At 41.0% G+C, this 20128-nt stretch overlaps 1 protein-coding gene across 6 annotated transcripts in view; it reads left to right on the forward strand.

The window, feature by feature from the left end:
- Positions 1 to 20128, forward strand: part of LOC135094556 (protein kinase C, brain isozyme-like) — a 146330-nt gene that overhangs the window by 115119 nt on the left and 11083 nt on the right. For all 6 annotated transcript variants that reach the window (XM_063994755.1, XM_063994756.1, XM_063994754.1 and 3 more), the window contains exons 9-13: positions 1725 to 1877; positions 2401 to 2492; positions 3659 to 3860; positions 5794 to 5982; positions 8230 to 8370. In XM_063994755.1, the coding sequence (XP_063850825.1) occupies positions 1725 to 1877; positions 2401 to 2492; positions 3659 to 3860; positions 5794 to 5982; positions 8230 to 8370 (777 nt within the window). The remainder of the gene's footprint in view (positions 1 to 1724; positions 1878 to 2400; positions 2493 to 3658; positions 3861 to 5793; positions 5983 to 8229; positions 8371 to 20128) is intronic.

Consider the following 20128-nt stretch of genomic DNA (forward strand, 5'->3'; position numbering starts at 1 on the left):
TCACTGTGGCTCAGGTCTCCCCTGTCCCCACCCCTCCCGTGTACCCAATGGGACACCGGCGGGCTCCCAGCCCCGTCCCGATGGTCACCTTCCCCCTTGGGGAGGTACCAGCCCAGCGCGGCCAGGCTGCAGCGCCTGGTGCAGGAGATGCATGGATACGGCCCCATGCCGGACCCCGCCGAGTGGCTGCTGCCTCCCGGCAGTGCCCTCCGGGTCCGCCATGACGAGGCGGCGTCCATGCCTCCAGACCAGTGCGAGCCTGCCGGCGCTGCGGAGGAGGCAGAGGAAAGCAGCGCCGCACAGGACACACAGACTAACACCGCACAGGACTCCGAGGCTTACAGCGTCACGCAGGACGCGGAGAGCAGCGAAACTGCAGCCCGTAGCGACCAGGAGGATGAACACCTGCAGCAGTTACCGCAGATGAGTCCCTCGGAAGCTGGCGTCAGCTACGTGCGGCTGTGGACCGCGGTGTTCGGGGAGCCAGCGCGTCATCAGCGTGAGGGGGAGGAAAAGCGAGGCGGAGACACTCCACGCTTGGGTCACATCACACCAGAAGGAGTCACCAAGCAGTACCTGCGGTTGTGGACTGAGGTGTTCGGGAGTTACAGCGCCGCAGAGGATTGCGAATCCCACAGTGCAGAAGAGGACTGTAACACCGACAGCGCCGCAGAGGATAGCGAATCCCACAGTGCAGAAGAGGACTGGGACACCAACAGTGCCGCAGAGGATACCACGCCACTCAGCGTGACAGACGCCATGACGCGATGCCGCAGGAGACAGCAAGGCGAACACCACCACGAGCGACAGCGACACCAGCAAGCACCCCAGCAAGGCGAGGACGAGAGTACAGGATTCCTGAGTTACCTTTGCTCCTTTCTGTCCCTCACACCACTCCGAGCAGGAGGGAAGGAGGGTCCCGCAAGGCTGGAGGTCATCAGGGAGCGTCCACAGAGTGAGCAACTCGGAGAGGGCGGCGAAGGAGCGCACCGGTCACCGCAAGTCAGCCCTTCGCAAGTTGGCGCTCGCTACGCGCGGCTGTGGACTGAAGCGTTCGGCGAGGAGTGAGGCGGGACACACTCCAGAGGGACAGGCTGAGGTGGGACTCGAACCCCGGCGACGCTCTGGGCAACCAACCAAATTTCCCCTCTCACCGACACGAAACACAAGACCCGAGCGCGGCGCGCAGCCTCGCCCCGCGCCGGGGCGCTGCCACGAGGGACGCGCTGCGCCGTGACGCGCTGGTCAGGACGCCGCGCCCTCGCTTGTCCCAGGGAGGCAGAGATCTGAGGCACATGGAACAATTCTTGTTACTTTCTTTACCTCTGAAGACACTGTTGTTACTTTTTACTGACATATTGTAAGCTTTTTTATGGAAAAGTGTACTTAAACACAAGTATTTCCTTTCCCTGGCGGTGTTCACTACAACATGGCGCCTGTCCCCACGCAGCCTGCAACACCGGCATTACTGCCCTGCTCAGGGAACATTCACATAAATGTGCCTTCCTTATTTATTCAAATAACTATTTTTCAATGTTTCATCTCCTCCTCCTCCTCCTCCTCCTCCTCCTCCTCCTCCTCTCCTCCTCCTCCTCCTCCTCCTCTTCTTCTTCTTCTTTCTGACCCAACCCAACCCAACCCAGCCCAGCCCAAACCAACACTCCCCAACCCAACCCAGCCCAACCCTCCCCAGCCCAACGTAACCTAGCTCATCTCCCCCCCAGGGCACGGATGAGCTGTACGCCATCAAGATCCTGAAGAAGGACATCATTATCCAGGACGATGATGTGGAGTGCACCATGATAGAGAAGAGGGTGCTTGCTCTCGCCAACAAGCCTCCATTCCTTGTCCAGCTCCATTCCTGCTTCCAGACCATGGTGAGCAGCGGGAAGGGGGATGGGGGGTTTAGCATTTATTTCACACTTGGTAATGTCAGAATGAGTTAATAGCCATAGAGAGAGAGAGAGAGAGAGAGAGAGAGAGAGAGAGAGAGAGAGAGAGAGAGAGAGAGAGAGAGAGAGAGAGAGAGAACAGAATATGAAGGAAAAGAAATTAGAAAAATACAAGAAAACAAGGAAAATGATGAACAAACTGAGAGAGAGAGAGAGAGAGAGAGAGAGAGAGAGAGAGAGAGAGAGAGAGAGAGAGAGAGAGAGAGAGAGAGAGAGAGAGAGAGAGAGAGAGAGAATTTAAACCACACTTCCCCTCTCGGAAATCTCAAATATAACAAACCTAACAGTACTTGTCAAAAAAAAAAAAAAAAAATAGAGAGGGAGAAATGTGTGTGTGTGTGTGTGTGTGTGTGTGTGTGTGTGTGTGTGTGTGTACGTATGAATGATGAAAACTTACACACAGGGGATTATACATATGTGTTTGTACGTGTGTTTGTGCGTATTCCAGGACCGGCTGTACTTTGTGATGGAATATGTGAATGGAGGTGACCTGATGTTCCAGATTCAGCAGTGTGGCAAATTCAAGGAGCCAGTCGCTGTGTGAGTGTCCTTACCCCACTCAGGTCACACTCAAGTCCCTCTTATTTCCTCTTATTTCTTCCCCATTTTCTTATTTTCCTCTCAGGCTTCGTTACTTTTTTTTTTCTCGTCACATTCGTCTCAAGTTTGGTGTGGTGCTATTTTTATCACTCAGTCCCACTCAAGTCCCTCTCATTTCCTCTTATTTCTTCTTCATTTTCTTATTTTCCTCTCAGATTCCTTTCAGTTCTTCTTTTTTTATCATTTCTCTCAAGTCTGGTCTGGTGGTACTCTTTATCACTCAGGTCACACTCAAGTCCCTCTCATTTCCTCTTATTTCTTCCTCATTTTCTTATTTTTCCTCTTAGGTTCCTCTCAGTTACTCTTTTTGTCCATCATTTTCCTCTCAAGTTTGGTCTGGTGCTACTCTTTACCACTCAGTCCCATTCATATCCTCTTATTCCCCCTCATTTCCCACTCCGGTCCCCTCAGTTTCCTTTCAGTTCTCGCTTGTTTTTGTATCGTTAATTTTCAACCTCCACTCAACTCGTCCCCATGTTCCTCTTATCAGGTTCAGGGCCCACTCATTAGCCCTCATGTCCACTCTCTAATTTCTCATTTCTCTCTTATTTTTTTCTCATTTCCCACTCAAGTCCCTCTTATTTTTTTTATTTTCAAGCTCCTCTCAGGCTGTCCCCACGTCCCTCTCTAGTCTGGTTCAAGGCTCGCTCATTACCACTCATGGCCTCTCTCAAGTCATCTCTCATGCGCCACTCAAGCTTGCACTCCTGAAAAGTTATGATTTTAAAAAGAAAACTCTGCCTTCTGTAATTAATTATAAGTGTCTCTTTAAATCACACACCAAGCTTGTTTTTCCTTTTGTTCTCCTTTAAAAATCTCATGGCAAGTATATTTTTATTAAGTATCCCATGAAAACTACATATTACTACACATTTTCTTTTCATTATCCCTTGAAATTTCATATGAAGCGCTTTTTTCTTAAGTATCCCTTGAAAACCTCACACCACCACATTTTCCTTTCATTGTCCCCATCACACACATTTTCTTTTCAGTGTCCTTCAAACCACACAATACACACAACGTACACACACACACACACAGGGACTGCACATGCAACCCTTATGACTTGCAGCTTCTCTTATTTCCCCACGTCCTTCGGTCCCCAGGTTTTATGCTGCAGAGATTGCTATTGGTCTATTCTTCCTCCACTCTCGTTCCATCGTGTACCGTGACTTGAAGCTGGACAACGTGCTGCTTGATCAGGACGGCCACATCAAGATTGCTGACTTTGGTATGTGCAAGGAAGGCATCTCTGGCGACAAGACCACCAAGACCTTCTGTGGTACTCCTGACTACATTGCCCCGGAGGTAAGCCGGCTGGGTGGTGTTGGTGGTGGTGGAAGTAACGGGTATTTTTCAGTGTGTGTGTGTGTGTGTGTGTGTGTGTGTGTGTGTTTTTTGGGGGGTGATTGTGAAGTCTTTAGTGGGTTTTTTTTTTTTTTCTGTCTGTTTTGGTGGCCTGCAGGTGTGTTTTGGTAGGGTAGGTGTGTTTCTCGAGTTTCCTGTGTGTGTGTGTGTGTGTGTGTGTGTGTGTGTGTGTGTGTGATTATATAAATTCTTGATGATGCAGAATTCTTGTTGAGCTGTCACTAGGATCATGAAAGCACCCCTGAAAACCCCCACAACTTCCACTACAACTTGTTAAACTATCACAGGAATCATGAAAACACCCTTGAAGACCCGAGCTACTTCCACGACGGCCTGTTAAAAATGTAGACCAAACACCGTCACATCAAGATATCTGTTATTTTCCTTTTGTTCTTCATTTTTTTCATTTATTTTTCCTTTTCTTGTTATTTTCATGGAAGCAAGTAATTATTTTAGACTCAGCGTTCTTGTTATTACTTCTCAGTGCATTGTGTATCTAAAGTAACAAGCATTGTCGGGAATAGAAGAAATGTAATAATAATAATAATAATAATAATAATAATAATAATAATAATAATAATACGTGTGTGTGTGTGTGTGTGTGTGTGTGTGTGTGTGTGTGTGTGTGTGTAAAATCAATATAATTCTCGTTCTGTTATGGTGACGTAAAATTCCAACTGTGAGGCCGCCTGTTTTGAAGAACGTAATCATTTTTCGTAGCCGTTGTTTTGTCCTTTTGTGCGAGCGAGGAAAACTGCCACAGAATTAACGATATGCTGGGGATTACTTGCTTTGTTTCCCCACAACAATGATGGCAAGTCCAAAGAAATAACGAAAAAATGAGGCGAGGATTGAAAAGAGAGAGTTATTTTTTTCCTTCTCTTTTCCTCTCTTTTCTTATTTCCTTGGACTGTTGGTGCAAAGGAAGCTGTGCAATGAAAAATAATTCCAACATGTGATGTAAAATAAAATATATATATATATATATATATATATATATATATATATATATATATATATATATATATATATATATATATATATATATATATCCCCAACCTCACTTTTTAATCATAATTTTCTGTAGAGAGAGAGAGAGAGAGAGAGAGAGAGAGAGAGAGAGAGAGAGAGAGAGAGAGAGAGAGAGAGAGAGAGAGAGAGAGAGAGGAACACTAACCTAACATATATGCATGCTTGTTTCTGAAAGACCTATATTATATTTTTCCAAGCCTGACTTTTTATCATAATCATTTCTCGGAGCAACACTGTGGATGACGGAACATTACAGAGAGATCTATGAGGCTGTGGGGAGTGTGGAGGCGAGAACTTGCTTATTTTACCTCCCCCTTCACCCTCCACCCTCCACTGTGTGTCTTGTGAGGCTTAACAGTGTGTGAGAGATGAATTGGGTGAGGAAAATGTGTGTGTGTGTGTGTGTGTGTGTGTGTGTGTGTGTGTGTGTGTGTGTGTGTGTGTGTTTTGCTTTATTTATACATTATTACTCACACGGGTTTTCAAGAGTGTTTTTACAGTTCTAGTGGCAGATTAACAATATTTCTACACTACCAACAGGAGAAACAGTCTTGAAAACCTAGCTAACCATCTCCGCGGCCTTTGAAAACAGTCATATTGAGAGAACAGAGCGTTTCAAAATCTTGGTGTTTTTCATAAGTTACACAGGTTTTTATTGGTGTTTTTATGGTTCTAGTGGCAGATTAACAACACTTATATATTACCAACAGGCGAAACAGTTTTGAGAACCTAGCTAACCATCTGTGTGGCCTTTGTAAACAGTTGTAGCGATAGAGAGCAAAGCGTTTCAGAATAACAACAGGCGCCAAAGACTTACCCCACACTCCACCTCTCCACACAGATTATCCTTTACCAACCCTACGGCAAGAGTGTGGACTGGTGGGCCTATGGAGTCCTGCTTTACGAAATGTTGGTTGGCCAGCCACCCTTTGACGGCGAAGATGAAGAGGAACTTTTCGCTGCCATCACCGACCACAATGTGTCCTACCCCAAGTCCCTCTCTAAGGAATCCAAGGAGTGCTGCAAGGGGGTAAGCAATGGTGGTGTGGCGGTGTTTTTATCGTCCCTCAAGAACCAGGAGTGCAGGTGGCAAAGAAATTAATACATGAGAGTAAGATTAAAGGGAAGGGATGGCAGTGGGAGAGAAAGATACCATTTGTTAAAGCTTTTTATTGCTTCCACCTTCATGCTGTTAAGTGTATGAAAGTAAAATTGAGGTGGTGAGAGTATGGAGGTGGGGTGAGGGGGGAAGGGGGGAGTAAGCCACCTGTGAATTGCAGAGATGGAGTAGGGAGTGTATCAGGGAAGTGGGAGGAAGGTGAGGGCTGTGTGGGATGCCAGGGTGGGTGTCTGGAGATCATTACTGCTCTCTGCCTGTGTTTTGAAGGAGTGTGCTTTTTTAAAGAGTTCTGAGAGGCAGTGCTGGGTTTCTTGGGTGTAGAGATGCATGGACAAGTAAATGTACTGATTCATGGTAATTCAGAGTGTCTTTTTTAGAGAATTCTTAAAGGTTGTGGTGTATACAGAGAAATATTTGTGAATAGATAAGTAAATGTTTTGAAATGATAAATAAAGAAAATAATAGTTTTGATTTTGTAGATACAGTTAATAGATAATAAATAGATGTGTGTAAAGAGATACATAGGGACAAATAGATACATTGACTTATGAAAGTTCAACACATATTTTGTCAGAGAGAATTCTTGAAGATAGTAAAAGTTTACACAGAGGAATGTATATAAGATAGATTAGTAAATATTTTCAATTGATAAATAACATAATGAATTGCTTTGTTAGATAATAGATAGTTAGATAGTGACAAGTATACAGACACTGGAATTTGGGAATGACATCAAGGCCATTCCCACTGGTGTTGTGTTGCCTCAAGCCACTCAACACACTCCACACATCACAACAACGAAATACTGATGTGGAGGCTTAAGTATAAATGAAAGATGAAAAAACAGTGAAATATTGATTGGAAGCTTAGATAAATGTGGAAGCTGAAACAAATCAAATGTTTGGGAGAAAGCCATGCCAGGAACCAAACATGTGACTGTTTGTGTGAAGCCAGGTGTGATACTGACTGGCCAGTAGCTGGTGGTGGTGGTGGTGATGGTGGTAGTGGTGGTGGTGGTGGTGGTGGTGGTGGTGGTGGTGGTGGTGGTGGTGGTGGTCTGCCATGTTAGGTCAGTAGAGAATAGAAGGGGTGACTTTTTAAAACTGCAAGGGGCAGAGAAAAGTGTCTTATATGCTACCAGATTGAATAGAAATAAATTAAATGTTCTGTACTTGGATTATTACAAGAGGCATCACCTTGTATGAGACCAAGGGGGCACTTTTTAAACTTGAGGCGTGAAGGAAAGTGTCTTATGTACTATCAGGTTAAATATAAGTAAATAAAACTATACTTGCATTATTTCAAGAGGCATTAGGAAGGAAACTTATTGAGTTTTTAGGGAGAAGAAAAGTATATGCTATGAAACTGAAAATGTAAATAAAACTATACATGGACTATTATAAGAGGTATCACCACTTAAAGGACACACTGATGTTTTTTTTAACATTTAGGAGGAGAAAAAAGTGTGTTAAGGGGTGACATTGCAAGTAAATAAGGGTCACATAGCATGGTGTGGCGGTGTGTGGTGTCTGCCAGGCAGGGAGGGGGGGGAGGCCGCCAGGTAACATTAAAGCTGAGAGAATCATTGCTGAGATTTTAAAATGTCGCTTTAATCTTAAGGATATCTCTCTCTCTCTCTCTCTCTCTCTCTCTCTCTCTCTCTCTCTCTCTCTCTCTCTCTCTCTCTCTCTCTCTCTCTCTCTCTCTCTCTCTCTCTCTCTCTCTCTCTCTCTCTCTGTTCATATTTAAGGGATCTTATGTGTTTTTTCTTTTTATTTTGTTGTTTTATTTTTTTTATTTAATTATTTTTTTTAAACTTAGTATCCAATGTTCATATTTGCTGTAATGGATATATTTTCTGTGTATCATATGAAGAAAAGAAGCTTGGAATGTTTTGAGGCAGGGCTGACTACTAGTAATTGTAGTAATAGTAGTAATAGAGTAGAAATAGCAGTAGTAGCAATAGTAGTAGTGATGACGGTTATAAATAGTAGTAGGAATAGTATTAGCTGTAGTATTTATAGTAATAGTAGTAATTATAATAAATAGTGGACTTTTTATTTATCTATTTTTTATTTATTTATTTATTTATTTTTTATTGGTATTGACATAAAGCAAGTGTTGGTGTGAGTGAGTGACCAGCTGTCCCCCCCACAGTTCCTGACCAAGCAGCCCCAGAAGCGCCTTGGCTGCGGCCCTAAGGGGGAGGAGGATGTGAGGACCCACCCCTTCTTCAGGAGGATTGACTGGGAGAAGCTTGAGAACCGGGAGGTGCAGCCACCCTTCAAGCCCAAGATTGTGAGTACTCCACCTCTTTCCCTCTCTCTCTTTCTCTCTTCCTTCTGCTGTTTCTTGCATTCCATCTTGGACTTCAACTTTACCATCCCATGCGTCGTTCTGCCTTCACTTCAGGGTCAGATGTGCAAGTTTCAGGTCTTTTTTGGTGACTGGCTGACCTGCCTTGCTCCTCTAGCTTCCCGCGTCATTTGTCCCTGTAAGAGATTTGAGTCATTGTGGCGATGGGGTGACTTGCCTGCTGTCTGAGCTTCCCCGCACCACTCTGCCCCAGTTTGAGATTCAAGTCGTGTTGGTGACGTGTGACTTGCCTTGCTCTCTCAGCTTTCCCGCGTCACTCTGCCCCTTCATGCGAGTTTTGAGTTGTCTTGGTGATCGGGTGACTTGCCTTCCTGTCTCAGCTTAGCATCACTCACAAGGCCGGAGTCAGGCTTGTGGTCCTGACTCGCCCTGCCCTCACAGCTTCTGCACTTAAGACTCCTTTGCGTGGGTGTGTGGCCCTCCTAAATTGACTCTTTTCTCATGAGTTTTGGTGACATAAGGAAAGTTTGAGTCAAGTGTTCACAGTCACTCAGCTGCAAGGAGGTAATGAGTTCTGTGAAGGAGAATAATATTGAGTAAGATTGTGATGCAGAGAGGTGATGCTTACTGGTTTGCTTCCACATGGCTTTGAACTGCTCAAAAGTCAGCTCTTGGTAATTGAGGTGCCAAAGTTTAACTGAGGAGTTGGATATGAATGCTGACTGTCAAATGAAACGCTTGCTTTTAAACGCTTTTATTCTGATTTTTACAAGATTTTCCAGCATTGCAGTTTGTACATATGATTCTATTTTGGCAACAGTGCTGGATTAACCAAAACAATGGACTTGGTAATAATTTATGGCTTAGAGAATTAACTTTGTGTTTATTCATTGACTTTAATATTTGGCTGACTAATACAAGTCCCTGCAATAATGGGGTGGTGTGGGTTAACGTAAATGAATGTAAATGAATGTTGCAGTCACCCATAAGAGCAACATTCTTTCTAGTCATGTCTGGCGAAGAAACACAGTGGGCATCGCTCTTTAGAACGAGACAATGATACAGTCACCGCTTGATTAAACAAACAAAATAAATAAATGATAAAAAACGTATATAGACATTTTAATTCATATCCAAAGATAAACTAAATGATCACGTGTATTCATTAATATTACGGTCACCTTTCAAACTGGCAACACTTCTCATTCACATCAGTCAGAAGAACGTTACGTAATCTATCGTTGCAATGAGACGGGATGCTGCGGTTACCTGTCAAATCTTCCAGTCACACTAACACTTTCCGCTCCTGTCCGCTGAAGCAAGTTGAGGTCCAAACTGGATAATATAGTTTCTGATGAGACTTGTTTGGCTGAGGCTTGGCCGGGAGGTGGGGGGAACACTGCTGCTGCTGGTGGAACGCTGGTCAAAGAGTCAAGGAAGTACGTGTCGTTTATTCTTACGGTTTGTTTATGTTGAAGTCTTTATGCGCTTCCTGAAAATGTAAAGATGAAAGGTCCTTATAAGATGTGTATTCAAAATTATTAGGTTTAAACTTCTCAAGATTGTGCTCCTTATGGAAGAGATGGTGAGATGAGTGGGGGTTGAGTTCATTGTACAGTGAGAAGAGAGAAGCGCATCAAATATATCACAAGTTTATTAGTGTTTGAGGAAGTTAATATCACTCACTTAAAATCAATAGATAAAACAATAGGTAAAATAAAACTGTACTGAATTAAAGATTCATATTGTACAAGTGTAAAAAAAACAAACATAAACATAAAAATCATAATAAATATATCCACGTACTTAAGAAAATTTGCAAGAACACAGACAATAATATTACTACAACCAATAGCAGTGACTGAAATTTAACCTTGTCGAACAAAAACCACGATTCAAGTATTCAAAAGACTTCCCCTGGTGAGAAAGTAAGCAACAACAACGACAACAACAACAACAGTGAACAAATATAGCACATTAAATGAGAAGCAAGCATAAAGCACTCAACAAAACAAACAACAACAAAACAAAGAGTAACAACTGCAGCTGAGCATTAACCCGCCATTAAGGACACCAGCAGCCGAGTGTTCCTCCCAGCGGCCGTGGACTGCGTGGAATGTGCAAGGGCCTGGCCAGCAGTAGTAGCGTAGCGTACAGTAGTGACAGTGACTAGCGGTGTTTTCTGGAGGTAGTGCGAAGTGTCACCCACAAACAGACACACCCACCGCAAGTGTTACTGCATCGTGTGGTGGGTGTGGCTTGCTGTGGCTAAGAGGAAATATGCAGTGCTGTCTTCTTGTTTCTATCTCTTGATGTGGTTAGGTTAGGTTGGGGATGAAAGGAAATATGCAGTGTTTTTTTTTTTTTTTTTTTAGGTTAGGTTAAGTTGCTGAGAAAATTTGTAGTGCTGCCTTCCTCGTCTCTATCTCCTGATGTGGTTAGGTTAGGTTGGGGGTGAAAGGAAATATGCAGTGTTTTTTTTAGTTTAGGTTAAGTTGTTACTGAGAAAATTTGTAGTGTATTCCTTGTGTCTATCTGTAAAGGTGGTTAGGTCAGGTCAGGTCAGGTTAAGTTGTGCATTGTCTTTATCTTGTCCTTATCTATAGTGTTTATTCATCCTGTTAGGTGAAGACTACTTAGGTTAGGCTGTGACTGAGAGAAGCTAAGCAGTGTTCTCTTTTTCAGGTTTTTATTTATCGAGATGATTTAAGCTTCTATTTGTTAGGTTAGGTTGAGTTACAGTATATTAAAAGTATAGGATTAGTTTATATAAATCTCTATGTTTCTTTTTTTTTCATTATGGGACTCACTTCTAAGATTACTTTTTTTCTGATTACTACAGGATTAATTTGAGGATTTCACTCAAAAAGATTTCAAAGATTAGGATTATATTATGAATCTTGAGTTTTTTGGTCATCATTACACTGTCTTGTTAATGATTCTTCCCCACTCAACCAACCATGGTCTCCCTTCCTGTCTGTCCTTTTTTTTTCTCATCTACCCTTATTCATCGACTCATTCCAACATCATTTTCCAGTCATTCTCCCTTTGTGTCTCTCCTTATCTCTCATCTACCCTTATTCATCCACTCATCTCACCATCATTATTCAGCCATTCCCCCTTCTTGTCTGTCCTCTTATTTACTCTTATTCATCCACTCATCTCAACATCATTATTCAGTTATTTCCCTTCTTGTCTCTCCTTACCTCTTATCTACTCTAATTCATCCACTCATCTCAACATCATTATTCAGTTATTCCCCTTCTTGTTTCTCCTTACCTCTTATCTACTCTAATTCATCTACTCATCTCAGCATCACCTCTCTCATTCCTTCATCTCACTCCCTACCATCTCTTTCCTATCCTGTGAGGTTGTTATCAGCAGGTACTCAGTCTTAAGTCTATTTTCTTCTAGTCTTGTTCATTGTTTTATCTCCCTTTCTACCATTATCTATCATTCTTATTCTTTTGTCACATTTCCTACCATTTGTTTCCTGTCCTGTGGGGTTGGCATCAGGTTCTATTCAATTTTAACTTTATATACCTCATACTCTTACTCCCAGATCCTTCCTGTCATCATTTATCAGTTATTCTTTCATCATACTTCCTACCATCTTTCACTCATATCTTGTTGGTTTTATAGCTTCTACTTACAATTCACCACTTACTCAACTCCCAGCTACTCGTCTTTCTCTTCCCAGCATCTCAGACACTTACGTTGCTGTCAGGATCTGTAGGTCACTGTTAGGTGTCTCTTCTCTTCTGTTCGCTCCCCTTCTCCCACAGTCTTCCACCAGCATTAGAGGAGAGGTGGTGGGTGGTTGTGGTGGTGGTGTTGGTGGTAGTGGTGGTGGCTAGGATAGGTCTTAGTGGTGTTATGGTGATAAGTATCTTTTTGTTTATTTGTTTATTTGTTTATTTGATAGTGGTTATTGCAACATTTTTTTCTGCCTTATGGTGTTGAAGCAAGTTTAAAGTTTTCATGTTTCAGTGGTTGGCAGTGTAGGACTAAAGTGATCTAATGGCAGTGGTGGTGATGTGGTAAACCAGCTTAATGTGTCTATACTACAGTGGTGACAGGACTAAAATAATGTTATGGTGATGCTCATAGGCTAAATCTCTGTTATGATGTCAGTGGTGAGGTAAATTTGTCTTTATTATGGTGTTGTGGTGTTGACAGGACTAATCTTCTCTACATCACAGTGGTGGCTATAGGTCAAATTTCCTATCATTACGGTGTTGACAATTAAATCTCACTGTTATGGTGTCAGTAGTCAGCTAAATTTCCCTTTACTATGGTGTTGGCAGGACTATTCTTCACTATATCATGGTGGTGGCTATAGGTCAAACTTCTCTTCACATTTTCTTCAATACGAGTGACCATTATGTCCTCCGTGTGAACCTCTCCTCCCTCCGCACCAGACAGGGCATGTGGCAGCCTGCATGACTGGTAGATAGCTGCTGCATGATGCATGGTAACCTTTGAAGTGCATGCTTATCTTAAGGCTGTTTCAGTTTCTACCCGAAGGAATTATTCTGACCTCAATTTACCGGTTCCCTGTCGGCGCAATGTTCTGTTGTGCTTGGAAGAGTTGCTGGTGTTATTATAGATCAATTTAATGCAGTCTCACTCCACCTGATGAAAGTTTTGTATGTTCTGACGGATGATTCTATGCTTGGTTGTTATGTACAGATGTTGTTACCAGTGCATTACTGTCAGGTTTTATGAGTGATTTTGAATGTTTATGGTTAAATTAGGTAAAAAAAAATATCACAGGTTAGGTTAAAAAAATAAATTGCATTGTTGATAGAAGCAAGCAGGAGTAGTAAATATAAGTTAATTTCAAACACCTGCGAACTTTCTAATCTTAACTAGACTTCAATTTACACTGTTCCACACTAGATACACCATTAGAGGTAAACCAGCCATTAACCATCTGACTGCTCCTCACAGTGCACCCCTTAACTGTCTCCTGAGTAATGAGAGATGACTGTTCTGCAGAGAGAAAATGACAACATCCATTAAGAGGTTTTGTAGTCAGTCCTTTTATTATCAGCTGAATGTGTCAAAATAACATGAGGTTGTGCAGGAACAGGTTAGAACATTTTACTGTGTCAGGCAAGAGGCCACAGCAGTCAGAGGGTTAAGTGACACAGCAACCAAGCAGACAGCCTCAACTCCATGAAAAAATAGAGTAGTTTGGATCATTTCATCAGCTGGAGTGAGACAAGATGTTCTGTAATAACACCAAGACAAGGAAATGTTCTCCTGTTCTGGAAATATGACCCAGCAACACCAGCAGGCAGGGGCTGGTGACCTGACCTGCCATACTCATGACCTCCCGAAGTCTGGTTCATGTAATGTGGAGTGTAGGCTACGTCAAGGAAAATAGCATTATGTGTGACCTTATTATTCCCTTGTCTGTACTTGGAGGTGACCTGGAGGTGACCTAAAGATGACCTGGAGTGACCTTGTGTGTGGTGTGTGTGCAATGGTAACGTGTGTGGGTTGTAATGAGATGAAGTGATGGCGTGTTGTTCTTGCTTCGTATTTTGGGTCATGTTGGATCGGCCAGTTTTTTTTTTTTTTTAGATTTTTTTCATCCCATTTTTATACCAAATTTTGGGGCATTTTATGTAACTGAGGTTTGACTTTTATCACTTTTGTACCATCTCCTCTTCAGTATATTAAAATTAAGAGTTTTTTCGGTAATTTTTAAACATAATTCAGACAGTGACAATGATCTTGACAATTTGGGATATATTTTAAGAAGAAGCACCAGTTCTTTCAACACATCAACAAGTTCACACGTGTAGCAGATCACAGACACACTTGCCCTTGTAGTTACATCACAGAATCCAGTGAACTTCACGTCTTTAGTCAAATTAATGTATGGAGGAAGAGAAATACTGGGGATGTACAAGGCAGAGATAGTTAAATATTCCTCTTTCTATCGTAAATAATTAGCACAGCAAGACATCACAAGTACACAACAAACTGTACTCTTTCGTCCACACTGAGATTGCTTTTAAACTCCCATCTTTCATTGCGTGTGTAGTCGACACAGCATTGCAACTAACCAGAAATTCACCACACACACCACTGAGTCATCTTGCAATAGATTATTCATCTTCAGTGAACAGTGATTGAAGATACTTGACTTATTCATCAGATATCACCAATAGATTATTTGGTCGCCTCCAGGTTGACTTTCCCCACACACTCAATATACCACAAGTCATCATCTCTTACCTGTGAGTGGCCCGCTGCTGTGTGGCACCATGCACACTGTCTGCGTACTGTCCTGTGTATCTCTGCTGCCCTGTGCCAAGTTTAATGCCCACCAAGTGTCTGGCTATGCTCACCTTTTTCATGTGTGACTCGTCGTGCTAACCCACATAGTCCCAAATCTTGAAATACTTTACTCTCTCATGAAGACTGTCTTCAGAGGGCACAGATATCGTTATTTGGATTCTCACTGGTGTTTTTCTAATTGGTAACATTGAATCTGTTAAAAATGTCATTGGAATCATAAAGGCATCCCTGGAAACTCGGATAATTTGTAACAAAGCATCTTCAACTGTCACTAGGATTATCAAAACACCCTTGAAGACCCAGGTAACATCCACTGGAGCCTCTTCAAACTAACGGAGAGAACTTGCCAAAATATTAAAGAATACGTCTCTGCTTGACACCTCATACTTCACACTGACCACACGACTCATTACTCAGAGCACAGACAACCTTGAATGTCCAGTATAGGTGTTTATGCATTAACCTAGGGGAAAGGTAGGACAGGCGACAGAAGAGTGGTGTAGGTAAAGTCTTGAGCTGAGTGACAGTACTGGTGTTGGTTCATGTATATTAGCTTTGGGGAGAGGTGGGAGAGGCACAGAAGAGAGGTGTAGGTGAGGTCTTGATTTGAGTGACGGTACTGGTGTTGGTTCATGTATTTTAGCTTTGGGGAGAGGTGGGAGAAGCACAGAAGAGAGGTGTAGGTGAGGTCTTGAGCTGAGTGACACACCACCCTCTCTGCCACTGTTCAGCATTCCCCTCAATCTCAAGTCATCTAATTTCCTGTGACTGACTACACCACCTGAGTCAGGTGGTGTAGTCAGCCAGAGGACTCAGGATTCAAGAACTTCATGAAGCACAGTGGCAGTGCATACAAAATGTCACCTGACTTCTGGCAACACTACTACTTAATCTAACATGTGTAGGTCAGCTGGGTCTGGAAGTAGTGAGGGTTCCATCATCTTTTATTACCCAGACAGTGCAAGGTTTGTGCTTCTCTTGGGTTTGTGGTGAGATCCATGGTGTCACTTCTGGCAGCAGCTGTCTGTCCGTCTGTCTGTCTGCCACAGGGCCGTGGAATCAGTAGAAATTAGTAAAAAAAATGGGTAGAAACAAAAATCACATGAAAATCCAGAATCCTAAAATGACATTGAAATTGAGATTATTTGAAAATGTAGTTCTGTAAAAACATTATCTGAAAAATTTTACAAGAATTAGAATGATCACAAATTAGCAAGTTAGGTAGAAATTCAGATGAACCATAAAGAGGTAAAAATTCAAATTATGTGAAAATGTATGAAAAACTCTCTCAAAAGTAGATAAAAATTGAAATTATGAAACACTGAAACCTTAAAACATATGAACATGAAACTGCAAACCTTATGTGTACAATTTTATGACACAATCTTCCTTCAAACTTCACATATAAAACAAAAAAAGTGAAAACCAAAACAAATATACAAGACCAGTAGCTAAATATTTCCAGTTGTGGTATTTCCCCTTTATGTGTGTGTGTGTGTGTGTGTGTGTTGAGGAAGTCCTGAAGTGCTGAGGTGATGGGAACTTTCTATCAGGCTGGTAAAGTTAAGATCAAACATTTTATTTCCTCATAAGGATATTTTTTCAGAGGCTACAAAGATGATTGGTTTGCTTTCCTTCTTCATCGCTTGTGGTGTAGAATCCTTTGCTAAATTACCACTGGAAGACTTGAAGACTTTTTTGTAATTCTTTTTTAGGCAGTTTGATAGAATACACTAACAATCAAGTTAACAGGGAGGAAAAGTGAAAAATCTGATTAACTCCTGCATTCATAAGAGTACTAGCAAGAGCAACCATTAAGTAAAAAGGTGTAATCAGCTGCTATTGTTGTTTATGGGGAAGAAAATGAATGAGTACTAGTCTGGCAGTGTTAGAGGAGAACTAGCTACAGTATAAGGAAGGGAAAGTATAAACTGCACATATTATTGTGGGAAGTGTGTGTGTGTGTGTGTGTGTGTGTTCGTGCTAGTAACATATAAACTCTGGCATATTATTTCTGCGGGAAGGATATGTGTTTATTGGTTATGTGTGTGTGTGTAGGAGGTTCAGTATGTGTATATGTGTGTGTGTGTGTGTGTGTGTGCGTGTGTGTGCAAGATGTAAACTCCAAACTTACCATACAGCCCAATTTTTACTGTGCCCATAAACTACACGGTGCATGTTATTCTATGTACTTGTTACTGAAACTTAACTAAATGGAACTAACCTTGGGATGGGGCTGGGTGGGGCGGGACGCGGCAGAAGGAACCTAAAAGCCTAACTAATTCAACTACCTAAACTCTGTGTCCTTAATTCTCTAGTAGATGGTTCTAGCTTCTTATCACCCCCATCCACCCCTGACCCACACCCACAGCACCACCAAGCCCTGTGGGAGGCTGTGTTAATACTGCTTGTGTTATCGTATCTTACCCTCCCTCATGTTTTGTGTGGCTGAGAATCTCCCGAGTTTCTCCCAAGTCTCCCTCTCTCACTATGGTTCGTTAAATGTATCCGGAAGTTAAGTCTGCTCCCCTCAAAGCACAAGGGTCTGGATTCTTAAGGTTTTTGTTGTTGTCTGGGCTATTTTCAAAGGTTACGGAGATTGGTTGGGTTCTGTTTGTATCTTGCCCACTAGTAAAGTAGAATCTATGGTAAAGTATTAATAAAAACAAAAAAATAACTTTGAAACTCTCATTAAGTCCTATGAGGTTGTTGAATTGTTATCTGAACCACGAAGCCTTCTTGAAATCCCAATAACTTCAACTAGAGCCTGTTAAACTGTCACTACAATGATGAAAGTACCCTTGAAAACCCCACTGGCTTTCACTAGAACCTGTTAAACTGTCACTAAAATCATGTAAAACTCTCAAGAACACTCACAACTCGAGCTAAATCCTATTAAACTCTCACTAAGATCACGGCAACATCCTTGGAGAAAAATGTAAACAACTTCCACTACAGCCTGTTGAAAGCAGCCGGGACAAGATGGTGAAGAGTGAGAGTACAGACCCCGTGGTGTTATGGAAATCCCTCCCATAATGGTGTAATGGTCACTCTCTCCCCTCTCAGTCCCTTGAAAAACACTCCCACAGTTGTCTTTGCTTGGGTTCTCTCTCTGTGTGATCTAATGCTTGGGTGCTCTGGTGGTGGTGGTGGTGGTGGTAGTGGTGGTGGTGGTGGTGGTGGTGGTGGTGGTGAGGTGATAAAGATCTATATATACTTCTCTCAGTCTGTTAAATACTTATTCCTCTAAATATTTCTCTCAGTCCGATGTGTTCATAAAATCTTTGCCATTACTACCTGTGTGTCTGATCTGATTATAACTGTACATACTTCTGTCACTCTGTTATATACCTCTATTTATTTTTTTCTGTCTCACTAATCAGCCAGACATGTTTAAAAGTCTATAACACTTACTACTTTGTTCTCCATCTTAAGTGACTGCTTTGTTACTGTTATTCTGTCACACAACCACCAGGCTTACTATCTTTAATGTTAAGCTTATGTATTTAAATAATATGCATGGGTCTCCTGACAACTCAACTCATCACCTGCTGGGAAGTGGTGGTGGTTGTACATCAAGGGCACTGTGCTGTGTCCCCTGCTGCTCAGCACTCCCAGGCCATGCTCCAAAATGCTTCCTTCTCTCATCACACTGTTTTCAAAGGCCACGGGTGATTAGCCACGCTCTAATGGATGTTTTTCTCACTGGTAGTTGAAAATCTTTCTTATATTATTACTGGAATCTTGGAAACACTCTTGAAAAATTAACTTTCACTTCAGCCTGTTCAATTATCACTAGAATCATAAAAAGAATTTGAGCGATTCAGTAACATCCAGTAGAGTGTGTTGAAAATCGCTGAGATGAGACACTGGAACATTGAAGAACACAGACCTCACTCCTGTGACTAGTAATGACATGATGGCTCTTGTTGTTTCACTTTGTATATCTGAACTGTTGTAATGATCTAAAATGAAAGTACAGCATTGAAAAATTTGAAACAGTGGCATCTTTCAAAGTTATTGTGCAAACATGCATCACATTTTAAGGCAGAGAAAGACTAGTAGAGCTAAAATAAAACTATCTTTGTTATAAATTCCAGTGAAACTGCAGGCACTTAAAGATTTGTAACATTTAATCTCACTGTTTAATGTGACTGGTGTCTGAAAGGCTAAAAAGACCGGGGAGAATTGATGGAGCTAAAACAGAACTCTTTCAACCAAATTGCTCTCAACGCTCTGTCAGTCCATTTGTCATGTGTGATGTCCTTCAAGATTATAAAGTAAACTTGCACAACATGTTATCATTCTACCAATCTACCAAAAGAGATTAAATAAACTATACTAAAAGACTTCCAATACTCCATCACTCAGTTTGTTATCCATGATGTGTTAAAAAAATTACGATATAAACTTATACATTTTAATAAGACTAGAGAAATCCCATAGCCATAATTTTAGGGTAAACAAATGCCACAATAACTAATTAAACAGGATTATTTTTATTTGTGTCATGTTATCTGTGTCATATCAAGTCTCATGTCATTACTGGTCGTGTTTTTCACCATGATTTTCAAAATGTCCTTAGGTATTTCAAATTCTAGATAGTTGAGCAATTGAAGTCTTAGGTATGATTGGCATATATATATATATATATATATATATATATATATATATATATATATATATATATATATATATATATATATATATATATATATATATATATATATATATATATATATATATATATATATATATATATATATATATATATATATATATATATATATATATATATATTTTATCTCTGTCATTTTAGGAATCTGATCTTATTGGTGAGGTCTTCAAGTGTTTATGCTCTTGTGTCAAATATTTATTTCTTAATTTATTTTGGTTTTATTGCTGCTCTCTGCTTCCAGTAACTCATTTCTTTCTTTTCTGCTCATCATTCATTTTTTTATTCCCTTCTTTTCTTTCTGTCTTTCTCATTTTGTTGTGTTAAATATTTCTTCCTTAATTCATTTAGTTTTTGTTGTTTTCTTTTTGTTTGTTTTTTTTTTCCTTAATTCTTTCAGTTTTTGTTCTTTTCTTGCATCAAATATTTCTTTCTCAATTTATCATTATTGTTAATTTTAGTGCTCTTCTCTCCTTCATTTTCACTTATTTCTTTTCTATTCATTATATTTCCCTTTCTTTTTGATCAGTTTTTTTTTTATGTTTTCTTGCTTTATTTTTCAGTATCATTAGTTTCATTGACTCTTTCTACTTTCATTATTTTGTTTTCCTTTCATTTTTTCTTCTTTCCTTATATATGCATGTATTTTTTTCTTGTATCTAATATTTCTTCCTTTTACTTATCATTGTTTTTATTAGGTGTTCTTTCCTTTCAAAATCTTGCTTCTTTTCTATTTATCAAGTTTTTCTC

The sequence above is a fragment of the Scylla paramamosain genome, chromosome 46 (genome assembly GCF_035594125.1).
Source record: "Scylla paramamosain isolate STU-SP2022 chromosome 46, ASM3559412v1, whole genome shotgun sequence".
Taxonomy (NCBI): Eukaryota; Metazoa; Arthropoda; class Malacostraca; order Decapoda; family Portunidae; genus Scylla; species Scylla paramamosain.